The 27147-nt window shown below is 44.1% G+C and overlaps 1 protein-coding gene across 1 annotated transcript; it reads left to right on the plus strand.

Annotated features, from left to right (window-relative positions):
• The first annotated feature begins 714 nt into the window (after window positions 1–714).
• Window positions 715–27011, plus strand: THEG (theg spermatid protein). Its single transcript, XM_036742170.1, has 7 exons — window positions 715–848; window positions 10929–11099; window positions 12135–12196; window positions 12926–12995; window positions 14050–14167; window positions 18738–18894; window positions 26638–27011. Exons 1-7 carry the CDS (start codon window positions 715–717, stop codon window positions 26874–26876), a joined length of 951 nt encoding a protein of 316 aa, XP_036598065.1. The 3' UTR covers window positions 26877–27011.
• The last annotated feature ends 136 nt before the right edge of the window (window positions 27012–27147 follow it).

Raw genomic sequence — 27147 nt, forward strand, 5'->3', positions numbered from 1 at the left:
AGATGATGACGGATGATGGTTTATTAGAGGGAAGTCAAGTACATTTAAAAAAAAAAAACCCTGTTTGAGGGGAAGCAGACACTGGAAGCAGTGATTTTGATGGGAAATCAGCTGCAATAATCCAAGCAGAAGTCTATCAAGAGCCACAAGATAAGGGAGAAACTATCATAGGCTACTGTCTGCTAAATTGGAATTGGTTACCACCTTCCTGACTGATAAAGATTGTTACTTGGAGGCCTGCTCAGAGTAGCAGGAAGAACACTGAATTTGGGGATCTCGGTTTCCCCCTCTGTAAAAGTGAATGGGTCAGATTAAATGATCTCTGGAGTCCCTTCCAACTAAATTCTATGAGCTTCATGGTGAGGGGGAGGGAGGCAAGAAATTGGGGAGTGGGATATTTGAGGCCTAAACAATTTTTTAAACTATTTACCCAAAAAATCCCTCTTGAGCAGTCCGTACCTACTCTAGCTCATTCTGCCTCCCAACCTTTTACTCCTGTCCATAGAAGAGGAGGCAGCTACAAGGGTTTCCATGGTAACCGGGATAGTGTTCCCTGTTACCACGGTGACCACATCCTTCCACTGGGGCCTGAGAACTGGTGGCCAGTGCCTAAAGGGGGGTGGGTAAGGAAAGAAGGAAGAGAAAGAGAAAGAAGTGAAAGAAAAGGAGGGGACTTTAAGAAAGATAGTAAGCAAAGAAGCACTTCAGCGAGAAATGATGGAAGGGATCCACCCAGACATTTTATCCAGCTTCTCATGCCATGGGTCTTTAGTAGAGGATGGTGGTCTGGAAGACATTCCTTTGGAAGACAGTCTTCCCTTAGAGGACATGATAACTTCCACAGAAAGGTATGGACGGAAAAAGGTGAGAGGAAGAGAAATGAACAACCCCAACCCAGGATAAAGGAGAAAAGAGAGACTTAGACTTCATCTGTCATCCACATTGTCTTAAATATCTGGGTAGGAATAAGGACAAAGGGGAGGGGAAGAAAAAAGAGAACAAAAAATTCAGTCTCTAAATACAAATATTTGGATGACCCAAATTGCCCTGTCCCTGCTCTTGAATTTGAAGATGTTTCTGCTTTCAGATTTTGGGGTGAATATTAAGAGGCAGCTTGGTATAATGGGGAAAAACCACTAGATTTTAAGTCAGGAAGATATAGGTTCAAATCCTGGATCATCCACTTATCTACTGCATGGCCTCATATAAATCACTTCACATCTCTAGGTCTCAGTTTCTGTCTCTATAAAATGGGGTAATTGGACGAGCTAACCTCTAAGATCTTTTCCAGCTCTAGAGCTGTGACTCTAATCCTATGACTTGGATTGGAACCCCAGATTCGCCACTCATTAGTTTCAAACTAAAAAAGAGATGCCATAGAGAGTAGCTACAACACAGAATGAAGAATAATCGTTAAGACACCCAAAGGTTCACAGGAAACAAAATCTAAGAATAGACAGCAATAACCCTCATTGCTTTAAATATCTGCAGACAAATATATGACAACTAAACAAAAGGCAAAATTAATTAGATATCCTAATGCAAGGAGGCAAATTTGACCTCATAGGTATCAGTGACACTTGGTGGGATGAGATCCATGACTGCACTATGGCTCTGGATGGATATATCACATTCAAAGGAAACAAGACTGGTAGAAGGCAAGGTGGGATTAGGATTGTATGTTGAGAATATGAGAAAATTCAGGGTCTAGAGTGGTAAAATGTAGTGGAAGAGAATTTGGATAAAGATTGATGGAGGGAGAGATAGAAATTCTGGATTCTACTACAGCTCACCGGAGCAGAAAGAAGCAATGGACTGTAAATCTGGGCCAAGGGCACAGCTGAGTAGTGAGAAGGGACTTTCTTGTCTGGACATCTGCTGCAGCTACAAATGTCTTGATTTGACTTAATGCTCCAAGGGAAGCTTCTTCCCTACATCTGATCTCCACCAGTAGAGAGGACCTGGTTACTAGGGTGATAATGATGGAACATTTGGAGCAATGTGAATTCGTCATAGAGAAAGAGCAGGAAGAAGGGCAGACTTCCATGCCACCCAGATTTGGGAAGAGCCTTTTCCGAAGGGTTCAGGTGCAGAATAGGCAGGATCATAAGGACTTAAAATCTACAGAGGAAGTCAATCAGCTCAGGAAAGATACAATTCTATGAGATATAGAAGCGTGTTACAGCAGTGCATTGTTCTTGGCACATAGTAGGTGCTTACTAAGTGCTTCTAGAATTTTTTTCCACTGAAAGCAGAGCAGCTGATAACTTCTTGACTTACTTTAATGATAATGAAACATGAAACTGCTCTCTCTAAAGTTACCAACGATCTCTTAACTGCCAGATCTGATGGTCTTTTTCTCAGCCTTCATCCTTCCTGACCTCTCTGCAGCCTTTGACACTGCTGACTACTTTCTCCTGGCTACTCTCTCTTAACTCAGAGCTTTTATGACACTGGGCGCTCTCTCTGGGTTCTCCTCCCAGTCTTTCTCAAGGGCGCCAATCTTAATCCATTTACCTATCGGACATTTCAAACTGAATGTCCTGTAAGCATCTTAAACTCAAAGTGCCCAAAACAGAGCTCTGTATTTCCTTCCCGAATCTCTCCCGTATTCCAAGCTTCCCTATTAATGCCCCGCCCCCCAGCTTCCCCAGGTTTGAAACCTCAGGGTACTTCCTGACTCATCATTCTCACTTATCCCACATTCCCAGTCAGTTGCAAAATCTTGTTGTTTCTACCTTTTGGAGACCCGCTTGTATTCCACCCTTATCTCTCCACTCACAGCCACCACCTTCATCAGCAGACCTTCATCGCCTCTTGCCTAGAGAGCTTCTGAGTACCCCCAGCCACTTAGATCTTCCCTCTAAGGTTACCATCCTTCTATTCTGCATCTTGTATACATCTGTTTGTTTACATACTGTCTTTCTCATTGGAGAGACTCACATTTATACAGCACCTACTATATGCCAAGCACTGTGCCTTAGCACACTTTACAAATACCATCTCATTTGATCTTTGTGACAGCTCTGAGGTAGCTGCTACTGACCTCACTTTACAGTTGAGGAAACTGAGGCGAGTGAAAATGAAGTGACTTGCCCAGGTTCATGTAGATAATAAATGTCTGAGGCTGGATGTGAATCCAGGCCTTTCTGACTCCAGGCCAAGCAGACTTATCCACTGCGACACCTAGCATGCTGTTAGTATGTAAGCTCCTTGAGAAGAAGGATGAACTTGTTTTAGCTTAGCACTGTTCCTGGTACATAACTGAGCCCTTACTACCTTATCTATCTATCTATCTATCTATCTATCATCTATCTATCTGTATGTCTGTCTGTCTGTCTATCTGTCTGTCTGTTTATTTATCATCTATCTATCCATCATCTATCTGTCTATCATCTATCTATCTGTCTATCTATCTGTCTGTCTGTCTGTCTGTCTATCTATCTACCTGTCTGTCTGTCTGTCTATCTGTCTGTTTATCTATCTGTCTGTCTATCTGTATGTCTGTCTGTTTATCTATCATCTGTCTATCTATCCATCATCTATCTATCTATCTATCATCTATCTATCTGTCTATCTAATCTGTCTATCTAATTTATCTATCTACCTATCTATGTATCATCTTTCTATCTACTCTCATCAGCTCTCATGGGTTTAGTTATCACGCCTATGCAGATGACTCCCAGATCTATTCATTTAACTCCACTCTCTCCTCTGAGCTCAAATCCTGTATTCTCAAATCTCCATTGGACAGTTTGAACCAGACGTCCATTGAACATCAACATGTCCAAAACAGAACTCATCTTTTCCCCCAAACTCACCTCCTCTTCCATACTCCCCTATTTCTCTTATTTTTTTCAGTCTCCCAAATTTCTCAACTCAGGCTTATGCTCATCTCCTCGCTACACATACCCAACCATTTGTCAAATCTTGCCCATTTCTACCTCCATAACATATCTAACATCTGACCCCTTTTCTGCACACACAGACACCACCTTAGTTCAGGCTGTCATCACCTCTTGCTTGACCAACAACAAAACAAAAACCACCACAACCTCTTGCCTACATTTTTGTAACAGCTTCCTGCCTCAAGTCTCTTGTGATTCCAGTCCAATCTCTACACACAAGCTGCCAACATGATTTTTCTCTGTGTACAGATCTGATCATGTCACTCACCGATTCAATCCCTTCCCATAGCTCCCTATTACCTCTAGGATAAAATCCAATCTATTCTGTTTGGCTTTTTAGGGCCCTTTATAAACTGGCCCCAACTGATCTTTCTTGCCTCACTATGCATCACTCACCCTCCCCAGCTCAAAATTCAGCCAACTGAACTTTTCTCTGTTCCTCACACAAAACTCCACCTCCCATCTCTCTGCCTTTGCTCTGGCCGTCCTCCTTTCTTGAAATGTACTTCTTGTTCATTTCTGCCACTTTAAAGAAGAGAATCCCTCCCTTCTTTAAAGATGCAGCTCAATGCCAACTTTTACATGAAGCCTTTCTCTTTTTTAATTAGATTTTTTATTTTTAGTTTACAACACTCAGTTCTACATGTTCTTGAGTTTCAAATTTTCTTCCCCTCCCCCTCTCTACCCTGCCCCCCAAGATGGCATGCAATCCAATATATATTCTACATAGACTTTCGCATTAAACTTATTTACAAAATAGTCAAGTTGCAAAGAAGAATTATGACCAATAGAATGAATCATGACAGAGAAGAAACAAAACCCCAGAAAAGAGGGGAAAAAAGAGAGAAAACAGTGTGCCTCAGTCTGCATTCAGACTCCACAGTTCTTTCTCTGGATGTAGCTCGCTTTTTCCATCTACATGAAGCCTTTCTTAATCCCCGTAGCTGCCAGTGCCCTTCCTCCCAAACTACCTTGAATTTATTTACACTCGTTCTCTTTATTTTTATTCTCTGTGTGTGCATGTATTGTCTACCCAAGTGGAATGTAAGTTTCTTTTTTATCTATGTTTATTTATTTTCAGTTTTCAACATTTGTTTCCATAAGTTTTAAATTTTCTCCCCCTTCCTCCTCCCTCCCTCCCCAAGATGGGATGCAATCCGATATGGGCTCTACATATACATTCCTCTTCAACACATTTTCACTTTAGTCATGTTGCATGGAAGAATTATAATGAATGGGAGAAACCATGAGAAAGAAAACAAAACAAAAGAGAAAAGAGTCTGTTTCGCTCTGCATTCTAACTCCATAGTTCTTTCTCTAGATGTGGATGGCACTTTCTATCATGAGTCTTTCGGAGTCCTTGAATTGCTGAGAAGGGCCAAATTATCAAAATCAGTCCTCTCACAGTGTGATGGTAACTGTGTACAATGTTCTCCTGGTTCTGCTCACTTCACTCAGCATCAGTTCATATGAGTCTTTCCAGGTTTTCCCAAAGTCATCCTGCTCATCATTTCTTATAGCACAACAGTATCCCATTAGGAATGTAAACTTCTTGAGGAGAGGGGTTGTTCCCTTCTTTGAACTGTTGTCCCAGTGCTTACTATAATGCCTGGCACATATTAAGCACTTAAAAAATGCCTGTGGGTTGATTGATTGGTGTGGATAAGTGAGAGTAAGGAGTCAAGGCTGAGATGAGGTTGTACTCCTGAGTGGCTATTGTCGATAACTTCCTCAAGGAGCTTAGTCACGTCCATAGGTGTCCCACAGGAGTTTAATTCGTAATGGGGAAGGAGCCAGTAGACAAGGAGAGATGGAAGACGGAGCAGGCATGATAGTAGGGACAATCTTTTGGAGAGGACAGAATGGAATGGGATCACTTGTGTATGGAAAGGGATTTGCATTGGCAAGGAAGAGGGCCACCTCATTATGTGAAATGGGATAAAGGAAATGGTAGCAGAAGGCATCTGGGTGATGTGAGGTGAAGAAGAAGGGAGAAGAGGGAGCTCTCGGTAAATAACCTCCATTTTTTTTGGTGAAATATGGGGCAAGGTTCTCAGCTGAGAAAGCTGTGGGTAGAGGGAGCCACTAGAAGTCTGAGGAAGGATGAAACAGTTTGGAAGAGTGGGATAGCGAGTTGATAAGGTGGGGTGTAGGATGATTGCCCAGCCGCAGTGAGAGCTAAGTTGAGGTTGTGTAACATAACTTTGTGGTGGATCCAGTCAGTGTGGTTTCGTGATTTTTGAAGCTTCGTTCAGCAGCATGTGTGCAGGAGCAAAGGCAGATGATAGGAATGACCCAACGTAGAGGCTCGGCTACACAAGGGACTCAGTGGAAGAGGACATTATTGAACTAAACTGGCTCACCAGTGGGTCAAGATGGGGAATGGAAGAGAGTATAGCTAGCCTGTGAGTGTATGTGATAGCCTGGGAAAGAACTGGGTGGTTGAGGGATTGGGGGTCATTCTGAGGGGCTGCGAGGCAGAGGGAGAGGTGGAATCACCATAGATGGTGATCAGATAAGGGAAATTCAGAGTTCATCAGCCTGGAAGTGGTACATTTGTGGGTGATGGCCAGATCTAGGATACCACTAGTAAGGGCAGTGAGGTGGCCCAGTGGGTAGAGCACTGAGCTCACTGTCAGGAAGACTCATCTTCCTGAGTTCAAATCTGGCCTCAGACACTTACTAGCTGTGTGACCCTGAGCAAGTCAATGGACCCTGTTCGCCTCAGTTTCCTCCTCTGTAAAGTGAGCTGGAGGAGGAAATGGCACACCATTCCAGTATCTTTACCAAGAATGGGTTCATAAAGACTTGGATATGACTGAACAGCAAAGGGTATGACTGTCTTTGCATGTGGCTGAGGTGGGGTGGACAAAGGACAAGTGGAGGAACTGGGAAGTTAGAGTGTTTGAGGGAGCATCGACGCATATGTTGAAGTCCCCAAGTATGAGGACAGGAGTTAGGGAGGAGATTCTGTGAACCAGGCACTGGACTGATTGAGGAAGGAAGAGTATCCAGGCAGACAACAGCTACCAGCATTTTGATTGGATGCTTGTTGTTGTCGTTCATCCTTCTGGATGATGTCAGCCTCACTCTGAAGACCTAAAAGTCCTTGGTTGGATCCCAGTTTTGTACCAAAAAAAAGGAGATTGAATGGTAGATATGGATTGAGGGAAGCTCAAAGTAAGAGAAGGTACCTAGAGATGATGATGAAGGGAGAGCCTAGAAGGGGCAGTGGGGAGCAAGGAGTATTCGAACTTCCCCAACTTGTCCAGTTAGTCAGGAGAATGAGTGAAAGGACATCAACCAGTGCTAGAAATGCAGGCCGGGGAGGTCATGTCATCAATAGAAGCCAGGTCTCAGTGAGAGCCAGAAAGTAGGAACGGGAAAGGAGAGGATTTAGCATGGAAGCAAGTTTATTGCCTGTGAAACAGGCATTACAGATATCACAGTGGGAGGTGTGGGTAGTTTTAGAGGGAGACATTGTGAGGACTGGGTTCAGGCACATGGGAATAAAGAATAAAGTGTTAGGAGACTGAGAATGGGGGTTTGAATTATGACTTGATTCGGAATCACCAAAAGAGGTGTGACCCACAGAGAGTTTGTTAATCATTGAGGAATGTGTTGGGGGAGGTTTCCATTGTCAATGGGGCATGGCCTCACAGTGGCACCTTCTCAGGGTCTTAGGCGATTCAGGAGCTAAAGGAATGATGTTATTTCCCTTCCTTCAAGACAGGAGACCAAGCTGGAGACTTGATGAAATGGCCTTTCTCTTCTTCCCTGTAAGGGAAGAGTCTGGTCCTCTATAGCATGACATTTCTTCTCTTCCCTATGGGGTGTGGGGGAGGATTGGTGGGCAATGGGAGGAACACATTATAAATTCATGCAAGAATAAATGCATTCGTTAAAAGATTTTTTTTAATTCAATATCCAGAAAGCAGTTGGCTAAGTGAGACTACAAATTAGGAGAGAGACTAGGGCTGGAAATATATTTGGTTGGATTTCTTTTCGGAAGCAGAGTTAAGTGACTTGCCCAGGGTCACGCAGCTAGTAGATATCTGAGGCTGGATTTGAACTCAGATCCTCCTGATTTCAGAGCAATATATTGCTCTATCCACTGTGCCACCTAGCTGCCCCTAGGGTTGGATATATAGATGTGAGAATCATTTACATAGGGGTAACAATTGCATCGATTCTAGAATTGATGAGATCACCAGATGAGAATGCATAGAGACAAAAGAGGGCCCAGGACAGAGCCTTGGGGAGTACCCGCAGTTGGTGGGTATGACACGGACAAAGAGCCAGCAAAGGAGACCAACAGAGAACTTTAGGAAGGTAGGGGGACAACCATGAGAAATGTCATGAAAACCTAAAGAGGAGGATCGCTGGAAGGAGACGGTCAGCAGAGTTAATAGTTGGCAACTCTGTGTATGGCTTAGACTAGCGGGCCAGTGAAATCCCTTTCAAGTCTCGGGTTCTGGGATCCTTTGCCAAATGATGCAGAGACTCAAGATAGATGAGGATTTGGCCATTAAGAGATCACTGGTAACTCTTGGAGAGGGTAGTTTCAGTTAAGTGATGTGGCTGGGGGCAGCTAGGTGGTGCAGTGAGTATAGCACTGGCCCTGGAGTCAGGAGGACCTGAGTTCAAATCTAGCTTCAGACACTTGACACACTTACTAGCTGTGTGACCTTGGGCAAGTCACTTAACCTCAATTGCCCTGCCTTCCCCCGTCCAAAAGAAAAAAAGTGATGAGGCTGGACGCCATATTGCCGAGGGACAAGACGTAAACTCTCCAGTTGGGCATTTGAAAGTCCTTCCTAGCCTCTGCCTTTATCCTACTTCTCCAGACTTCCTATTGCTGTACCTTATACACTCATTCTCCCACCTCCTTGCCTTTGTATATACTTTCCCCCAGTCCTAGCAGGTGCTCCCTCCTCACTTCAGATTCTCGGAAACCTTAGCTTCTTCCAAGGCTCAGCACGGGAGCCACCTCCTACGGGAAGCCCTCCCAGATCTTCTAGGTGTCAGTGTCCTGCCCTCATTCATTTCCTTGAGAACAGAGACTGTTGTTCCGCTTTGTCTGTGTATCTCCAACAGTAACTTGTAGATTAGGACAAGGACCAGATTTATCGGTCTACTTTATAGGCATTAGGAAATCCTCCCAAAAGGGAAACTTCCTTATCCAATACAGACCAGCTCCTGCTCTGGAAACTGGGATTTTAGAACATTGCCTAGAACCTGAGAGGTTAAGTTGCTGCCCAGGGGCTCACAGCCAGTATGCTTTAGAGCCAGGTCTTCCTGGCTTCAGACCTGGCTCTTTATCCACTGAGCCAGATGACCTAGAAGATAATAGGCTCTAGACGTTGGAACTGATGAATTGTCTAGGGTCACAGTAAGGTGGGGGTTGAGGGAAGAGTAAAGAGTAGAAGATTGCTACAAGCTTTGATACCCACAGTCACGCCATGCCACGCAGCTCAGATGTTTCTTGAGCTCAGTCTTCCAACTCATAGGATTTAGAGCCAGAAGGGACCTTTGGAATCATCCACTCCAATTGTCCCATTTTACAGATGAGGAAACTGAGATCCTAGAGAAGTGAAGGGATTTGTCCAAAGTCACATAGTAAAGAGCACAGAACTAGGATTCAAGCCCAGGTTTTCTGGCTGAAAAATCTGATTCATTCTATACTACAGAAAGAGTAGAGGAAAGAAGATAGAGAGGGGGAAGAAAAGAGAAGAAAGGGGGAAAGGGATAATACAGAAAAAGAGAAAGGAGGAAGACATAGAGAAAGAATAAGGACATAAAAAGGTAGGGGAACAGGAAAAGGTGGAAGAAAAAGATGAGAAGGAGTTGGAAGAAGAGGAAGGGGGAGAAAAGGAGAGGGCGATGGGGAGAAGAAAGGAGAAAGACATAGAAGTGGAGGGAAAGGAGGTGGAGTAAAAAGGGAAGGTAGAGAAGAAAAAGAAGGAGAAGAGGAAGAAGAAGAGGAGGTGGAAGAGAAGAAGAAAGAGGAAAAGGTGGTGGTAGAGAAGGGGGGAGGGAAAGAAGAAGAAAGTAAGCTCTGTAAAAGTGGGAGCATTTGTACCCCTACCACCTAGCACAGTGTTTGGCACATGGTTCTTTAATATATCTTTGGTATATGATTGATTGAGGACAAAGAGGTAGAGGAGGATAGAGGTTAGTGGGGGCCACATTCTCAAAGTTATAGTTGAAAGACAAAGGCCCTTGAATGAGAAGGTGTACAGACAGGCACAGGGGACAGCTAGGTGGCCCAGTGGATAAGAATTCTGGGCCTGAAGTCAGGAAGACCTGAGTTCAAATTCAAGCTGAGTGACCTCGGGCAAGTCACTTAAACTCTGTCTGCCTTAATCCACTGAAGAAGGAAATAGCAAACCACTCCAGTATCTTTGCCAAGAAAACCCCATAGACAGTATGGTCCATGGGGTCATGAAGAATCAGAAACGAATGAACAACAATACAGACAGGCATATTCTCTCAATAAGAGAGAAACTTTCTTTGAGCATGCCTGGGGCAGGCAAGGACAGCTCAAACTGTGTCTGGCATTTTATAGGTTATAGAATTCAAAGCAGCAAAAGCCCTTAGAACAACACCCAGGGCATCAAGAGTGCAAAGCAGGGACCTTGGCACACTGAAGGGCAGAAGCTGGAAAGGGACCTTAGTCCACAGAACTCAGAAGAACCCAGAATTTCAGAGATGGATGAGATCTCAGAACACATATTCTATAATTGACGGGTTTACATTGTGTAAAACAGACTATGTGACCCCGAAGGGTCCTTAGAGGCCATCTAGTTCAGTCCCTTCATCTTAAAATGGGGGGAGGGGGAATTGAGTCCCCAAAGGAGAAGTTCAAGGTCACAGGTGGCAAAATGGCAGCACTTGGTTGTCAGACTCCAAACTCAGGGGGGCTCTTTCCATGGCTCCCCACTCTGGGCTTGTGTGCCCAGTTTCACACCCTCTACAGCCTTCTCCTGCCCTCAACCTTAACACCAAGTTCTTCCCAAGGGAGATCATCTCGCATCCTTGTATACAAGATGATGAAATGCCAGACGTCATCGTCACCGAGCTTCGGTCATGGAAGAAGATTCGTCAACGCCATGGCTCTGGACGCCACAGGAAATGCAGGATCGATGAGCTGGCCAAGCCCAAGATCAACCATCAGATCATAATAGACAGGTGTGGACTTGACCAGGAGTATCACTGGGGAACAGAGAGAAGGATGGAAAGATCCCAGCCTATAGTCACTTTCCTTAGTTTCCCCTATCTGTAAAATGGGAGAGGGGACATTGAGTGGGATGGTCTCAGGGATCCCTTCTAGCTCTGACATCCTATTTCTATTTCCTAAGGTTCCTTCCAGATCTGACATTCAGTGACTCTAAATGGAAATAAGAACTCAGGGTCTTCACTAATCTCTGCCCCCAAGGGTCTCCTGTCCCCTCCTAACCCTCTGGGTCCCCGACCCAGTACTCAGAACCACATGCCAGCCTGGCTTTCTCCTGCTATGACCTTTCATCCCATGCCAAATCCCCGAACAACCTTTAGAACAGGGTCAGGTGAAGGTGGGGCCATAGAGAGTAAACAAGGTCTTTGCCCCTTGGAATAGAGGAAAGGAACAAGAGGAAGGAGAGGAGAGTGGGATGGAATGGGTAAGGTTCTAGATGTCAGAAAGGAAGGCAAAGCAGCATGCTATAGCAGAGAATGCCCCAGAATTGGAGTAAGAGAACCCAGGCTCAGGTCTTCATCCCTGTGTGATCTGGTCCCTTTACCACATCTGGACTCCAGTGGACCCATCTGTAAAATGGGGGGGTGGGGGGTGGAATAAGACTATCTTCAAAGTCTTTGGGATTCTTTGCTGCTGAAAAAGGGTCTTAAGTGAGGCTGAGAGACTGATGAATCAAGAAAGGAGGGGAGGGTCCCTGGCTGGTGATGGCATAGAAAGGGCACCTTTCTATGGGTTCAGGTTGAAATAGAGGGCAGAGTCAGGGCAGAGGTTAGCCCCTAGTGTCATACACCTGAGTGGGTGGATGGATGAAAGAATGGTATAGATAGATAAGTTACTGGAGACGGAGGAAGGGGCCACTGGGAACAATTGAGGCACTTGGGCCTCAGTTTCCTCATGTATAAAATGAGAGGGAATGGGCTAGATGATATCTGAGGTTGTTTCAAGCTACAGATCTTATAAACCCATGAAATTCCTTGGTTTCTTTGCAGGCCTTCAGTATATTGGACAGATAAGATACAACCAGATACTACCCTCAGTGTGACTTTTCCTAGTAAGTTGAACTTACGTTCCATGCCCAGCTTTCTTCCCCATTGTCCCTAGGGAAGTCTCTCTCCCTCCATCTATAGATTTGCTTTCTCTTTTCCTAACCCTGCCCACTGGGCAGACATGTAGATCCAGGGAAAACCTGGTGACCACCAAACTGTCATGTAAGTGTATGCCAGTACACAGATGGAGGGCAGGGGGCATAATATCTTAATACTGTCACTCATGGGCTGCATGCCCACTTCCTCTTTCAGTACTTCAGCTTCTCCACCCATAAAATGAGGGGGTTGGCCTTCATGATCTAAGTCTAAGATTCCTCCTGCCTCTTACCTGTGTTGTAATTTCTGTCCATGTTCTGACTCTTGTGTTCTATGTTTTAAAGTCCTTCTCAGACCTGATAGTCTGTTTTAAGGGCCCACCTAGTTCTGATATTACATGTTCTGAGGTCCATCTGAGCCATGGCATTCTGTTCTAGGGTCCCTCCTTGCTCTGCCATTCTACGTTCCAGGGTCTGTCTAAGTTCTGGCATTCTGCACTCTGTGTTCGGAGGTCCTTTCCAGTTCTGTGGTTCTACATTTCCAGTCTATGTTTTAAATTGGATTTGACTCGAATACAGCTTTTTCAGGAAGGTGCCTGTTGTGCAAGGCAAGGGGCTACTCAGGAGCTGTCACCCTCTACCTGTCAGATGGATGTAGGAGTAATTCCTGGGCTGTTGTTGTTTTTTTTTTTTTTGTAGTTGTGACACCAAGGGTAGAAGAGCTGTCTAGACCCAAGAGGTTCTATTCAACCTACTACAATGAAAGCAGGTAAGAGGGTTGTCAGGGGGGCAATATATACAGCAAAAGATAGAGGTGGACTGCCCGCCTCTAGACTCAGCCCCCCATCACTGCTTCTCCTGGCCTCATCTGGAATCTTAGGCAAAGCTGGAACAAATCTGAGGGAATAATGAAAGACTTGGATTTGGTGACTTCCAAGGTCCCTCCCAGCATTGCCATTCCCAGTGCTGTGGACTAGACTCAGGGAATAGTAGAACTGGAAAGTGCCTTATAGGATATCTAGTACAAGCCCCTTATTTTATAGATGAGAAGTCTCAGGGCCTTCCCAGCTCTGACCTTCTATGTTCTAAGGGCCCTCCCAGCTCTGACATTCTCTGTTCTAAGGGCCCTCCCAGCACTGACATTCTGGGTTCTAAAGGCCCTCCCAGCTCTGACATCCTGTGTTCTAAGGGCCCTCCCAGCTCTGACCTTCCATGTGGTATGATTCTAACTGGGATCTAAGTCTTGACCAGGGAGGTCTGTGGTTGTTGGTAGGCTCAGTCTAACAGGGGAGGACCTGAAGAGGGAAGCACTCAAGACTCATCCTCTTCCTGCCTGTGATCAAATGAGGGTGGCTGGGGCCACGGCTTTCCTTAGGGGTCTGGTCAACATATCAGAGGGGGAGGGAGAAACTGGAGATCCCAGTGCTTCTTCTTGGAACCCTTTTGGTAAAACCTTTTGGAAATGTCCCAGGCCATCCAGAGCCTATCACCTCCTGCTTACTCATAAGCCCAGGGCACCAGAAAAGTAGTGACACTTCATCATGACCCAAATTTAGGTAGTTGTTTCCACCAGGAGGTGGGAGGATGCATGTACTGGTCTCAGCCCTGATGCCCCCTTCCAGCTCTATCCTACAGCCCCTGACACACCTCCAAGATGAATACTTGGTCCATGCACCAAGCTGAGAATGGAGACTGACCATGCTGGGGAGGAGGGAAGGGAGGCAGACCTCACACAGGCTTTGTCCCCTGGTGGAAAAGGACCACCAGGAGCAGGAGGGCTCTCTATTATGATGTTCCCTGGGGGCCGGCCCTCCCTATCTCAGGTCCACACCTATTTGGCCCATTTCACGGGCATCACTGGAGGCCAAGGCTTCACCTCGTCTGAAGATGCTTGCATATCCAAAGATTCGGAACAACATCTGGGTCGTTGATCCTGCTGAGGTATGTATCTCCTCACTACCTACTAGGTCTTTCTGGGGCGATTGCCACCTTCTTCCATTCCAAATCATCAAACCGAAATACTGTTCTCCTTGTTGTTGGGGGGAGGATGCTAGAGGATATTAGAAGCTTCTGGGTCTGGTTTGGTCTTTAGTAAGCTAGTACCTCCTGGGTTCTATTCCTTGAATTATACTGGATGGTGGCAGAGTCTCATTCTTTAAGTCAACAAACAATAAACATTTATTATCACCCATTATGTGCTGGGCCCCCGATGGCTGGGGAGAGAAGGTGCAAAATTTAGGTAAGACACGGTCCCCTCCCTCATGGAGCTCCCAGTTTACTAGGGAAATAAGACACAAATACAGAGGGATGGTTATAATGCAGAATGTTCCATGAATTTGTTAGAGAAATGCAACATGCTATGTGAGTCCTGATGGGGGAAGGTCATTACCAAGTGAAGAATCTTCTAGGGGAGCTACTCCTAAGAATAATGAAGGACAGCGGATCTCACTTCCAGCAAGTATGGAGAACAGAGATCTGTGTAGAGTATGAAATGTTTGTGCTTCTGATACAGCCAAGGGTTTGGTATTTGTGCTCAAAATGTAGGGCAATGTCCCTACCTGAAGAGAAGGTAAAGGAGGCAGGGAAATGCTTCTAAACTTTCTAAATTATGAGAGAGAATAAAGTTTTCTTTTTAAAAAAAGCAGGTATAGATATGTATATTTGTGTATATATGTATAGATTGCATATATACATATAAATATACATAAATACATATATGGAAAGAGAGAAGGGGAGAAAGGGAGAAAGAGATAGAGAGGGAAGGAGATGAGAGAGAGGGGGGAGAAAGAGGAGAGAGAAGAAAGAATGAGAAAAAGAAAGAGAGAGAGAAGGGAGGAGTGAGAGAGATGGGGGAGAGGGGTGGGAGGAGAGAGGGAGAGAGAGAGAGAGAGAGAGAGAGAGAGAGAGAGAGAGAGAGAGCCCAAAATTCTTAGGGCAGTTTTAACACCATATATGAACAGCTTTGCTGTGACAGCCAACATGTTGGGTCATGAAAGTGAAAAGGAGAAGAGAAGGGGGACCACTGCACACTTATGGCCAAAAAACAGATAAGAAACTCTTCCTGAAGAAGAGAGAGCTGGACCTCATGGGGAGGAAGCAGCTGCTTCACCTTCAAGCAGTGATGATGTGGGTTTGAAAGAGCTGTCGGGAAAGAACTCATCCAATAAGACTCAGAGGAAAAAGAGGAGAGGAGAGGTGTCTGTGCAGACCTGAAGATGATTCACATCTTGGTTTAAAAAAAAAAAAGCAAAAGAACAGAGTCTGCAAACAATATATCAGTGAGCTAGGCTTCAGTTCTTGGTGAAATTTGAGAATGTATCTCTAAAGTGTGTTTTCATGGAAGATATGTATGTCCACATGCATTATCTAAATGTGGTTCATGGGAGGCAGCATCTAGATTCTGAACCACCCCCTGAAGAAAGGGGGAGAGCCAGCATGATAGTTGATAATAGAAGGGCAGGCAAACCCTAGAGTACCAACAGGCTGGGTGCTCTCTCAGACAAGACATATCTAACTGTACTCTATAAATATTGCTGGTCTACGGTACAATAGGTTCAAACCAAAAAGCTGATTCCCCTAACAGTTGCCCTTAAAGTGGGAGGGTTCCAGCAAGTTTATGCCTGCAGTTTAAACCTTCCCACCAAAAGGCTACTTAGATAAAAGACTGTCCCAATAGTGAATAGCAAGTAAAGCCATTTCTCCAAGTAAACGGCAAACAGAAACTGAAGTTGTACAGATGAAAATGTATCAAAAAATATCCAAGAATGAATGAGCTGTTTAGATGGAGTGGGATGAAATCTCATCTCGACCAAGAGAAGTCCAGAAACTCACTCACCCGAGGGGAAATTCTCCTGGTCTTTAGGAAAGAAAGCTGGAAATCAGAGGCTCATTGATAATGGAAGCAGCTTGTCCTACACGCCTGAAATTTTCAAAGTCTGTCCTTCACTATGTATCTGGAGTCAGTGCCAAAGAGAGTCTGGAGCACATGGGTACTTTCTCAAAGAGGAATGCTCTCTACAAAGCTCTCACTATATAAATGTGTGTGTATATATATATATATATATATATATATATATATATATATACACACACACACATAGAGAGAGAGATGTAATGTCTCTCTATATATACAGTACATATATATGTACTGTATATATAATTATTACATATTATTTATATGTATGTATGTATTTGATTAGTGAACAGTTAGAAAAGGGGCAGCTAGGTGGCACCATAGTGCATAAAGCCCTGGGCCTGGAGTCCGGAAGATTTCATCTTCCTGAATTCAAATCCAGCTTCACACTTACTAGCTGTGTGACCCTGGGCAAGATACTTCACCCTGTTTGCCTCAGTTTCCTCATCTGTAAAATGAGTTGGAGAAGGAAATGGCAAACCACTCCAGTATCTCTGCCAAGAAAACCCCTAATGGGGTCAAGAAGAGTCAGACATGACTTAACAAAAGAAAAGGAAACTGTCGTCCCCCAAATCCAAGAAGATTCCATCAAGATGAGTTTAGATTTGTAGATCATGGAAATACTATAGATATATTTGACAAAGTCTCATGTTACATAAGTGGGGGAAAAGATGGAGAGATGTGGAGAGGCCTGAGAGGCCTGCAGAACTACTCAATGTCCAGGCCCGTAGCTGTTACCAGTGGTTCAAAGGCATCTCAGAAGGAGGTATACCACGCCTCAGGAGCTGCTTTTTGGTCCTGTGTCAACGTTTTTATCACTGATTGAATGGAAGCTTTGACGACATGCCTATCAAATATGCAGATGACATCAAGCTAATACCCAAGATCATAAACTGAGAGAGCTAGAGGACCTAGGTGGTGCCATAGTGCACAGAGTGCTGGGCCTGGATTCAGGAAGACCTGAGTTCAAATTTGACCTTAGGCACTTACTAGCTGTGTGACCCTGGGCAAGTCACTTAACTGCGGTTTGCCTCAATTTACCCAACTGTAAAATGGAGATAATACCAGCACCTACTTCCCAGTTGTTGTGAGGACCAAATGAGGCAACAGTTGTAAAATGCTCAACACAGTGCCTGGCACATAGTAGGCGCTATAGAGATGTTAGCTATTATTGTTAGAGTTGAAAGGAACTTTAGAGATCATCTAATCCAACCTTTCTCAGGCAACAGCATTCAGCATATAAACAGCTCTGGACAAGCAGGAATATATTGGATTGAATTCAATGAGATGAAATTTAATAGACATAAATATAAAGTCATACACTTGAATTAAAAAGTGACTTCATTTGATCAAGTAGGGAAGGAGGATGCACGGGTAGAGAGGAGTTACTGAGAGAAAGGACTACAGTGGGGTTTTTTTTGGGGGGGAAGGGTATTCCTCAGTCTTAGTACATACAGTCCCTGGAACATACTATTAAATGTTTGTTGATTTGACCTGACTCAACTTACCTTTCCTGACACCAGAGCAACATAAATCAACACTGATGCAGCAGCCAAGAAAGCTCAAGAAATCCTGGGCTAACTTCCAGGAACCAGAAGATCACTGTTTTCCTTTACTCTACCCCTAGTCATAACATCTGATATAGTTTGTCCCATTCTGGCCCAACATTTTAGCTAGAACGTCAACAAGCTGGATAGCTGCCAATGTAGCCATGCAGGATGTAAAAGATCTCTAGATCATGTCCCATGATGAAGGAACTGAGAAAGGTTAGCCTGGAAAACAGAACACTTAGGAGCAGCAGAAAGGCTCTCTTCAAGTATTTGAAGGATTGTCAAAATATTCCTCCTTTTGGTTTGGGGTTTTTTTAAAGACTTGTTCTGCTTGGTCCTAGATCCAGGAACAATGGGAGACATTTTAGAAAAAGATGGATTTAAGCTGATGGGGAGGGGGGGTGTCAAGAAAAATGTTCCAATGGGGAGAGCTATCCAAAAGTAACAAGTCAGGGCCTGGAGTTTAAGTGACTCACTCAAGGTAACACAGGGAGGACATGGCAAAGCCAGGATAAGTTTATACTTGCAATCCCCAAGTTCAAATGGGCCACTAAGAGGCTGTTGAATCTATCTCTGGGCCTGCAGACAGGCCTCCTCCTTAAACCATCCTAGTTAGGTGAGACCTAGTTCTAAATGGGAAAACTCTCCCCCTTAACTCCCAGCTTCCTGGGCTTCCTTCGAGTCTTAGCTAAAGACCCACCTTCTGTAAGAAGTCTTTTCTTGTCCTTAATTTTAGTGACTGAGATCACCCCCAATTTACCCCATAACTATCTTGTTTGTACATAGTTGTTCGTATGTTGTCTCCCCTATTAAAATGAGAGCTCCTTGAGGGTAAGATACTGTCTTTTGCCTTTCTTTGTATCCCGAGTGCCTTAACACAGTGCTCAGCACACAGTAGGTGCATAATGTTTATTGCCTGACTGACATAGATGGTTCTAGAGCTGTATGCTGGGGTGAGCAGAGGGGAGGGGGAGGGAGGGACGGTAACATGCTGGCCCCTTTCCCACGCCACGTATCTGCTTTCCTCCTCCTTCCCTCCCTTCTCTAGATCCAAGTGTCAAAGGCAGCACAACTGGCTCAAGTCAGACCTCGGACCCTGGAGCTGGCAGCCCCCAAAAGCAAAAGCCTGTCATCTACTGAATGGTACATGGCGCAAAAGGCTAAGCAGCGTTCTCCAGACTTTGACCGGATCTACAATTTGGCTAGTAAGTAGCCTGCATTGGGAATGTTTCCAGTTACTAGCCATCCTGTTTCGCTTCCCCCTCTAATTCTAGGGGAGAGAAGAAGCTGGGACTTGGAGGGAGACGTAGAGAAAGCTTTGGCACACCCACTGTCCACCAACCTTTCTAGTAGGAACTGCTAACAGGGTACCAAATACTCCCCAGGAAGGCCTCCCTGCCTCCCTCTTGCCAACCCTCCCCAGTGACCTGCTTAGTGCCCCAGATGCCACAATCAGGAATTAATTCTTTCCTTCATAATAGTATTTTGTTGTTCAGTCGTTTTCAGTCATGTCTGATGCTTTGTGACCCCGTTTGTGCTTTTCTCGGCAAAGATACTAGAGTGGTTTGCCATTTCCTTTTCCAGCTCATCTTACAGATGAGGAAACTGAGGCAAACAGTTAAGTGATTTGCCCAGGGTCACACAGCTAGTAGGTGTATGAGGACACATTTGAACTCAGATCTTCCTGACTCCAGACCTAGCACTCTATGCACTGAGCCACTTAGTTGCTCCTAATAATATGGGGCTTATTGTTACATAATATTTCATCAACATATAGAAATAGAAGTTATTATTATCTATCCACTCTATCCACTGAGCACTCTATCCACTGAGCCACCTAGCGGCTCCTAATAATGTGGGGCATATCGTTGCATAATATTTCATAAACATCTAGAAATAGAAATTATCATTATTATTTTTCTGATAAATGGGCCCAGAAAATCCTATTCTAAAGCTTTATCATGTCATAGAGGTGACCTGGATTCTTAAAGGGTATGCCAGCCAAGTATGAGCTTTGATGGGTTCCTACCACCATGGAAAGGGTCTATTTTCCCTCTTGCCTTCTTATATGATTTTGTTTTTCAATTAATAAACATTTATTTTCTCTCCCTGTTACCTTCCCCAATTTAAAAGGGGGGAAAAAAGAACAGATATACACAGTTAAGCAAAACAAATTCCCACATTGTCCATGTCAAAAGCGTATGTCTCACTCTGCACCTTGAGTTCATCATTCCTCTATCAAGAGAGGTGGGCAGCACATTTCATCCTAAATCCTCTGGAATTGTGATTGATAATTGCAGCAGAGTTCTTAGTCTTTCAAAGTTGTTTGTCTTTATAATGTTGTGGTTACTGTATAGATTGTTCTCCTGGATCTGCTCGCTTCACTCTGCATCAGTTCATACAAGTCTTCCCAGATTTCTCTGAACCTATCCCATTCCTCATCTCTTATGACATAACATTGTTCCATTATATTCATATATCACAATTTAATCAGCCACTCCCCAGTTGGTCGGCATCCTCTTAACAGCCAAAAAAGTTTTGATTATGGTTTCCACAGTAGATTATGCCTGCTTTGCAAAGACTAGCCTGCTTTTGTACAAAACAGACCATTACCATTAGTCTGGCCACTTGCTGATGAATTATTTGGCTATGGCAACCCATTCGACAAAGAAAAATACAAAATATCTTTCAATCTGGTGCATCCCCCTTCCACTTCTGCAGTAGTGGGAAAAGGAGGCATCAGATGCTAAGAATCACACAATTTTTGCACTGCTTATAAACATTAACAGCTGTCAGAACTCTAAATAAGGGCTCTTTATCCAGTGATAAAGTGAATATACAACGGAGGGACTGAATCATATCAGTGTTGACATTCTTGCTATAAATGAAAACAGAAGACAGAAGAAAGTTGCCACCAAATGGAAGAATGGTTTGCAAATTCTCTTTAAAGAGATGAACAACAAGGACCCAGAAGAAGTTAGAAAACAGCCTCAGCCAGCAAACATTTGATCAACTCATCAAGTTGAGAGCTGTGGACATCAAAGAGACACTGGTTTAGAATATAAGCTCAGAAGCAGTATAAAAGTTTCTAGGAAACATGACAAGAGGCCAATCCAGATCATTCTGAGAGCATTTAAGGATAAAATTGGAAGGAGAACAACAGACCAAAAAAAAATGGAAATGATTGGTAAAAAAAAAAAAAAAAAAATAGAACAAATTCTTTTCTCTAAAGGACAGTGGCGCCACTGTACTGGGGACGCTTATTTCACAGAAGAACTTCAACAGAGATTCGAGCAAAGGAGGAGAGAAGGAGGGGTGGGAAGAATCCTGTCAAGTGTTTCTGAGGCATAGAACTAGGAACCAGAGATCTTTGAGCTAACCAAGGAAGCCAGGGAAATCAGGAGGCAGAGGTGAGGAGAGATAGCATTCCAGGTATGAGGGACAGCCAGTGGAAATGCCTGGAGTCTGGAGATGGAGTGTCCTGTGAAGAGAACAATAAGGAGATGAGTGCACGGGAGAAGGTTCAAGGGGAATACTGGAGGGGGGAGCAGTTTGAAAAAGGCATAAGAAGATTGTAAAGGTAGAAGGGGGCCAGGCTGTGAAGAGAATTAAGAGTCAAAAAGAATGGCCTGGAGTCAGGAAGACCTGAGTTCTAATCCAGCCTCAGAAGTTACTTAACCTCCACTTGCCTCAGTTCCATCATCTGTAAATTGGGATAATAATAGCACCAGTTACCTCCCAGGAATTTTTGAGAACAAAAAGAGATAATAACTGTAAAATGCCTGGCACACAGTAAGCGCTATATAAATGTTAACTGCTGCTGTTATTGATACTGGAAGTAATAAAAAGCCATTGGAGTTTACTGAGTAGGCAGGTGAGATGGTCAGATCTGCACATTGGTTAGATCAGTTTAGCAGCTGAGTGGAGGATGGACTGGAGGGGAAAAGAGTTAAGGCAGGAAGACCAACCAGAATATCCCAAGGGTGAGGTGATGAGGGTTTGCACCAATCACTGAGTTAATAAATATTTATGAAGTGCCTACTATGTGCTGGGCACTGTGCTAAGTCCTGGAGACACAAAGAAAGGCAAAAGATGATCCTTGCCCTTGAGGAGGTAACAATAATGGGGGAGGCAATGTGCAAACAAGCACATACCAAAAAAAAAAAAAAAAAAAAAAGAAAAGGTATATACGGGACAAATGGAAAATAATCAAGAGAAGAAAGTCACTAAAATTAAGGGGTGGGGGTGGGAAAGGCTTCTTGTATGTAGAAGGTAGGGTTTTAGCTGGGACTTTAAGGAAGCCAGAAGGAGGAGATGAGGAAAAATAATTCTAAGCATGGGGGACAGCAAGAGAAAATATCCGGAGCTGAAATATGCAATGTCTTATGGAAGGAATAGTGAGAAGGAAGGCAAGTGTCACTGGATTAGGGAATATCTGTAAGGTATAAGAAGATTGGAAAGGTGGGAGGGGGGAAGGTTATTAAGATCTTTGAATGCCAAATAGAGAATTTTATATTTAATTTTGGAGCTGATTGAGGGCCAGTGGAGTTGGTTGAGTAAAGACCTGTACTTTACAGGAAAATCACTTTGGCATTTGAATAAAGAGTGAACTGGAGTGGAGAGAGATTTGTGGGAGGATGGTGGTACCCTCAACAGTAACAGAAGAGTTTAGAAGAGGGAGGATTTTGGTGGAAAAATAAAAATTCAGCTTTGGACATGTTGAGTTTAAAATGTCTAGAGGACAACTATTCTGAGATATCTATAATGTGAGACTGGAGGTCAGCAGAAAGGTTAGGGCTAGACAGGTAGATTGGAGAATCATCAGCATAGAGATGATAATTGAATCTGTAGGAGCTAATGAAATCACTGAGTGAACAAATATAGAGGGAGAAAAGAATAAGTCTTGGAAAGGAGCTCTGTGAGATATCCATGGTTGGCAGTCATGAGCTGGTTGAGTATCCAGCAAAAGACGCTAAGAAGGGGTGGTCAGACAAGTAGGAGGAGAATTAAGAGTGTTGTCTCAAAAACCTGGGGAGAAGAAAGCAACAAGGAGGAGAAGATGATCAGCAGTGCCAGAGGCTGCAGAGAGGAAAAGGAGAAAGAGGACTGAGAAAAGGCCATTGGATCTGCCAATTAAGGGATCATTGGTGACTTTGAAGAGAGTAGTTTCAGTGTAATGATGAGGTCAGAAACCAGATTACAAGGAGTTAAGAGAGCAAGAAGAGAGAAAGTGGAAGTGCCTATTGTAGATGGCTTTCTCATGGAGTTTAGCCTTCAAAAGGAAGAGAGATATGGGATGATAATTATTGGGGATGGAAAAATCAAGGGAGGATTTTTTGAGGATGGGAAGATATGGACATTCTTGTGGGCAGCAGGGAAGCAGCTATTAGGGACAAATTAAAGATAAAAGAAATAGTGAAGATGATAGAGAGGGCAATCTCTTGGAGGAGACAGCATAAAATAAGATCACTTGTGTATTTGTAGGGGTTAGTCTTGCCAAGGAGAAGGGCTACCTCTTGGCATGAGACAGGCATCAAGGCTAAGATGGTGGCAGAAAGCATCTGGGCAACGTGAGACGAGGAGAAGGGGAGAAGAGGGAGCTATTAGTAAATAGCCTCAATTTCTTTCAGTAAAATGTGAGGCAAGGTTCTCCCTGAGAGGGTCAGGGAAGGAGAACCATGGGAGATTTCATGACAGATGAAAAGGTTTAGAAGAACCACTGTAGAAAGTGAGATAGTGAGTTAATTAAGGAAGTGTAGAAAGATTGGCCAGCAGCAGTGAGGGCCCAGCTGAGGTTATGTACAAGAAGTTTGTAGTGGACCCAGTCAGAACAATTTCATGATTTTCTTCATGTCTATTAAGCAGCATGAGTGTAGGAGTGAAAGCAGTGCATGGTGGGATCCATCCAAGGCTGAGGCTTGGCAGGTCATAATGGGTGATATGATAAAGGAGTCAAAAACTCAAGAGAAGAGGACAGTGTAGCGTTTATTTGGTTCACCAAGGGGTCAAGATGAGGAAAAGAGGAGAGAGTGGCTAGGCTGATGGCCTGGTAGAGAACTAAGAGGCTGGGAGGATTGGAGGTCCTGGTATGATTATAGAGCAAGGTTTGGTAAGGGAAGAGAGAAGAAGAGGTAGAAAGTCAATAGACTGTGATCTGGTAAAAGAACTTCTAACACCAGAGTGGTGACTGTGAATGGAGATAAAGGGACATATATAAGACAGGTAGACATGTCGTGAAGGTAGAAACAAGACAAGACTTGGCATGATACTGGATATGTGTGGTGAGTGTGAGTCCAGATGAGGTTTTGAGCCAGAGTACTGGAAGAATGATGGTGCCCTCTACCATTATAGGGAATCTGGAAAGAAGTCAGGGTTTAGGAGAAGAGCAAAGAGGGAGTTCATGACAGATGGTCTCTATTTTCTTGTTAAAATAGGATTCAAGGTCCTCTGCTGAAAGGGAGGGGGCAGGGAGTGTTATGAATGATTTGAGGGGAGAAGAAAATTTAGAACAGTTTCACAGGGGAAAAGAACAGGGTCAGTCAGGGAAGAGGTGCTAGGATGCCTAGTGACAAGGAAAGCCCAATGGGTATTGGAAAACAAACTTGTGATAGATCCAGTCATGCAGTTGCGTGACTTCTCATGTCTGTCAAGGGTATGGCCAACCCCACCCACTCGCCTAGATTCAAAACTTATGTCATCCTTGATATCTCCCTCCTGCTCACATGTCCACATGGCCAGTCAGTTGCCAAATTTTTGTTGTTTCTGTCTCCCTTCCATTAAGTCTCTCTCCTGTGCATCCTCCTCTTCGCTCATTTGGCCACCTTGCTAGTTCAGGCCCTTACTACCTATAGCTTGCACCATGACAGTCACCTCCCAATTGGTCTCCCTGCCTCAAGTCCATCCCCTCTGGAATCCACCCCTCACACAGCTGCCTGAGTGATTTTGCTGAAGTTCAAGTATGGGGCAGCTAGGTGGCGCAATAGATAGATCACTGGGCCTGTAATCAGGAGGACTCAACTTCATGAGTTCAAATCTAGCCTCAGATACTTGCTAGCTGTGTGACTCTGGGCAAGTTACTTTACCCTGTTTGCCTTAAAAAAAAAAAAAGTTCAAGTCTGACCATGTCACTAGCAACTCAATAAACTTTAGTAGCTCCCTATTAACTCCATGATCAAATATAAACTCTTCTGATTAGGCTCTAACCTACCTTTCTAATTTCATTGCACATTCTTCTTTATTAAGTACTCTGCAGTCCAGCCACCCTTGCCTTTTTCCTGTTCCTCACACCTCACAACACTCCATCTCTTGCCTCAGTATCTTTGCACTGGCTCTCTCTCATTCCTAGAATACTCTCCCTTCTTCACCTCCATTTCCTTGGATCTCAAGCCAGGTAATCTGGGTTGGAGTTGCTGCTCTGCTAATTAATTACCTTTGTGACCTTAGAAAACCTAGTCTTTAGAGTTGGAAAGGACTTTGGAGGTCATCTGCTTCAACCCCTCCACTTTCCAGATGAGGAAAGCTGTGACCTTGGTCAATCCCTAATTCCCTCCCCTCATCAATTTTCTATCTGAAAAATGGAAGGGTTGGACTAGGCAAGCAGAAACAAGTGCTATTTATATTCATTCTGAGCCAATCAGGGCCCAAACAGTGACCAAGTAGGGCTTGGTCTGGGAATGATTTGGGGTTAAGGCTGGTTTTTAAGAGAAAAAAAAATTTTTTTTTAAAGTTTCAGAGATTAAAATGTACGTTCCCTTTGGGAAGAGCAGGGGCAGGGAAGAGTGTGATCTACTCACCGAATGGACGCTGCCTCAGACAAATTGAAATCTGTTAAAGACCTTAGCTCTTGAAAAGGCCAGTGTCCCCCACTGCATCCTGAGCCATCTCCAGTTGTCCTGATCCATATCTGGCCACTGGACCCAGATGGCTCTGAAGAGAAAGTGGGGCTGGTGATTTTGCACAGCAAAATAAATCCAATTCCCTTGCATGTCATGGCATCACTTCCCTGATATCATGGTCCTCTTTGAGAATGAAGGACAAACAGCAACCTCTGTGAGTAGAGAAGGAGCTGCCCACTAGAGACCAAACTTCCAGGTAGGCAACACAGTTTTCTTCCTTCTTTCCTTCCTTCCTTCCTTCCTTCCTTCCTTCCTTCCTTCCTTCCTCCTTCCTTCCTTTCCTTCCCTTTCCTTTCCTTTCTTTTCTTTCTTCTGTTTCCACATAGGGTATCACACCCCTACCTGCCCATGCTTTACCCAAAAGGAATGTAAATTTTAATCTCTGAAACTTTTTTGTTGTTGTTTTGTTTTTTTCTCTTAAAGACTAGCCTTTACCCCAAAACGCTCTGGTCCCAGACCAAGCCCTACTTGGTCACTGTTTGAGCCCTGATCAGCTCAGAATGAATGTAAATAACAATTGTTTCTGCAGTTTTGGCCAGAAACACTAGGGTCTTCCCCACTCTCATCTGTTTTTTTTAAAAGAAGCCATTCTTTGCCTCATTTCTAATTAAGCCTTAATCACTGAATGGGTGCTGCCTCAGTCAAACTGAGACCTGTTAAAGACCTTAACTTGAAAAGGCCAAGGTCCCCTACTGCTTCCTGGGCCATCTCCAGTCATTCTGATCTATATCTGTCCATTGGACCTAGATGGCTCTGGAGGAGAAAGTGAGGCTAGTGACTTTACATAGCCCTGCCTCACTTAAATTCAGTTCACTTGCAAGTCATGACATCACCTCCCTGATGTCATAGTCCTCTTCAAGAATGAACGACAAACAGCAACTAGGCAAGCACCAAAGTCCCTCCCAGCTGTAAACCCAATGATTCTAGGAGGCAGTTTGGAATTCCTAGAACCTTCAGGAATCTTCCTACTTCCTTAAACTTCCTTCCTTCTTGAGTCTAGCCTATAGTTCTGCGCAAACCTAACCCGATTCCCTTTCTTGTCTGCCTCTGCAGTGCCCAAGATGCTAGCCACTAACTATGCCTATGACAAGCCCTGTTCCTGGGTGATCTCGGATGGGACCAAGAATGCTGTGGCCAGTAAACGGATCCTCTATTTGGCCAAGCCCAAGGAGCGGAAAGATTGCAATGAGGGCCATGACCCCTACTATATCTCAGTGGCTGCCATGAGGGCGGAGCCATCTCCCCGAATCTATGAGCTTGCCACTCCTAAAAGAGTAGCCAAAAAAGTCTAAGAGCCTCACGTTCCTCATCATCACCCCTCTCATACTCCCAGATGGTAGCAGCCCAACCTCTTCTTCCAAGTAAACAATAGAGCATGTCTTCCCTGTGCAATCTATTTTGAACGAGGAGGAGCAGATGAACGAAAGGGGCATAATAGTAATAATACTATTAATTATAAGCATTATAATAGTTACTACCATTTATACAGTGGTGTTTTTTATTTAATTGCCATTTTATGCTCATTCCGGGGAAGGGAGACAGGACAGAGATTTTGATCTCCAC

Source organism: Trichosurus vulpecula, chromosome 1 (genome assembly GCF_011100635.1).
Source record: "Trichosurus vulpecula isolate mTriVul1 chromosome 1, mTriVul1.pri, whole genome shotgun sequence".
Lineage (NCBI taxonomy): Eukaryota > Metazoa > Chordata > Mammalia > Diprotodontia > Phalangeridae > Trichosurus > Trichosurus vulpecula.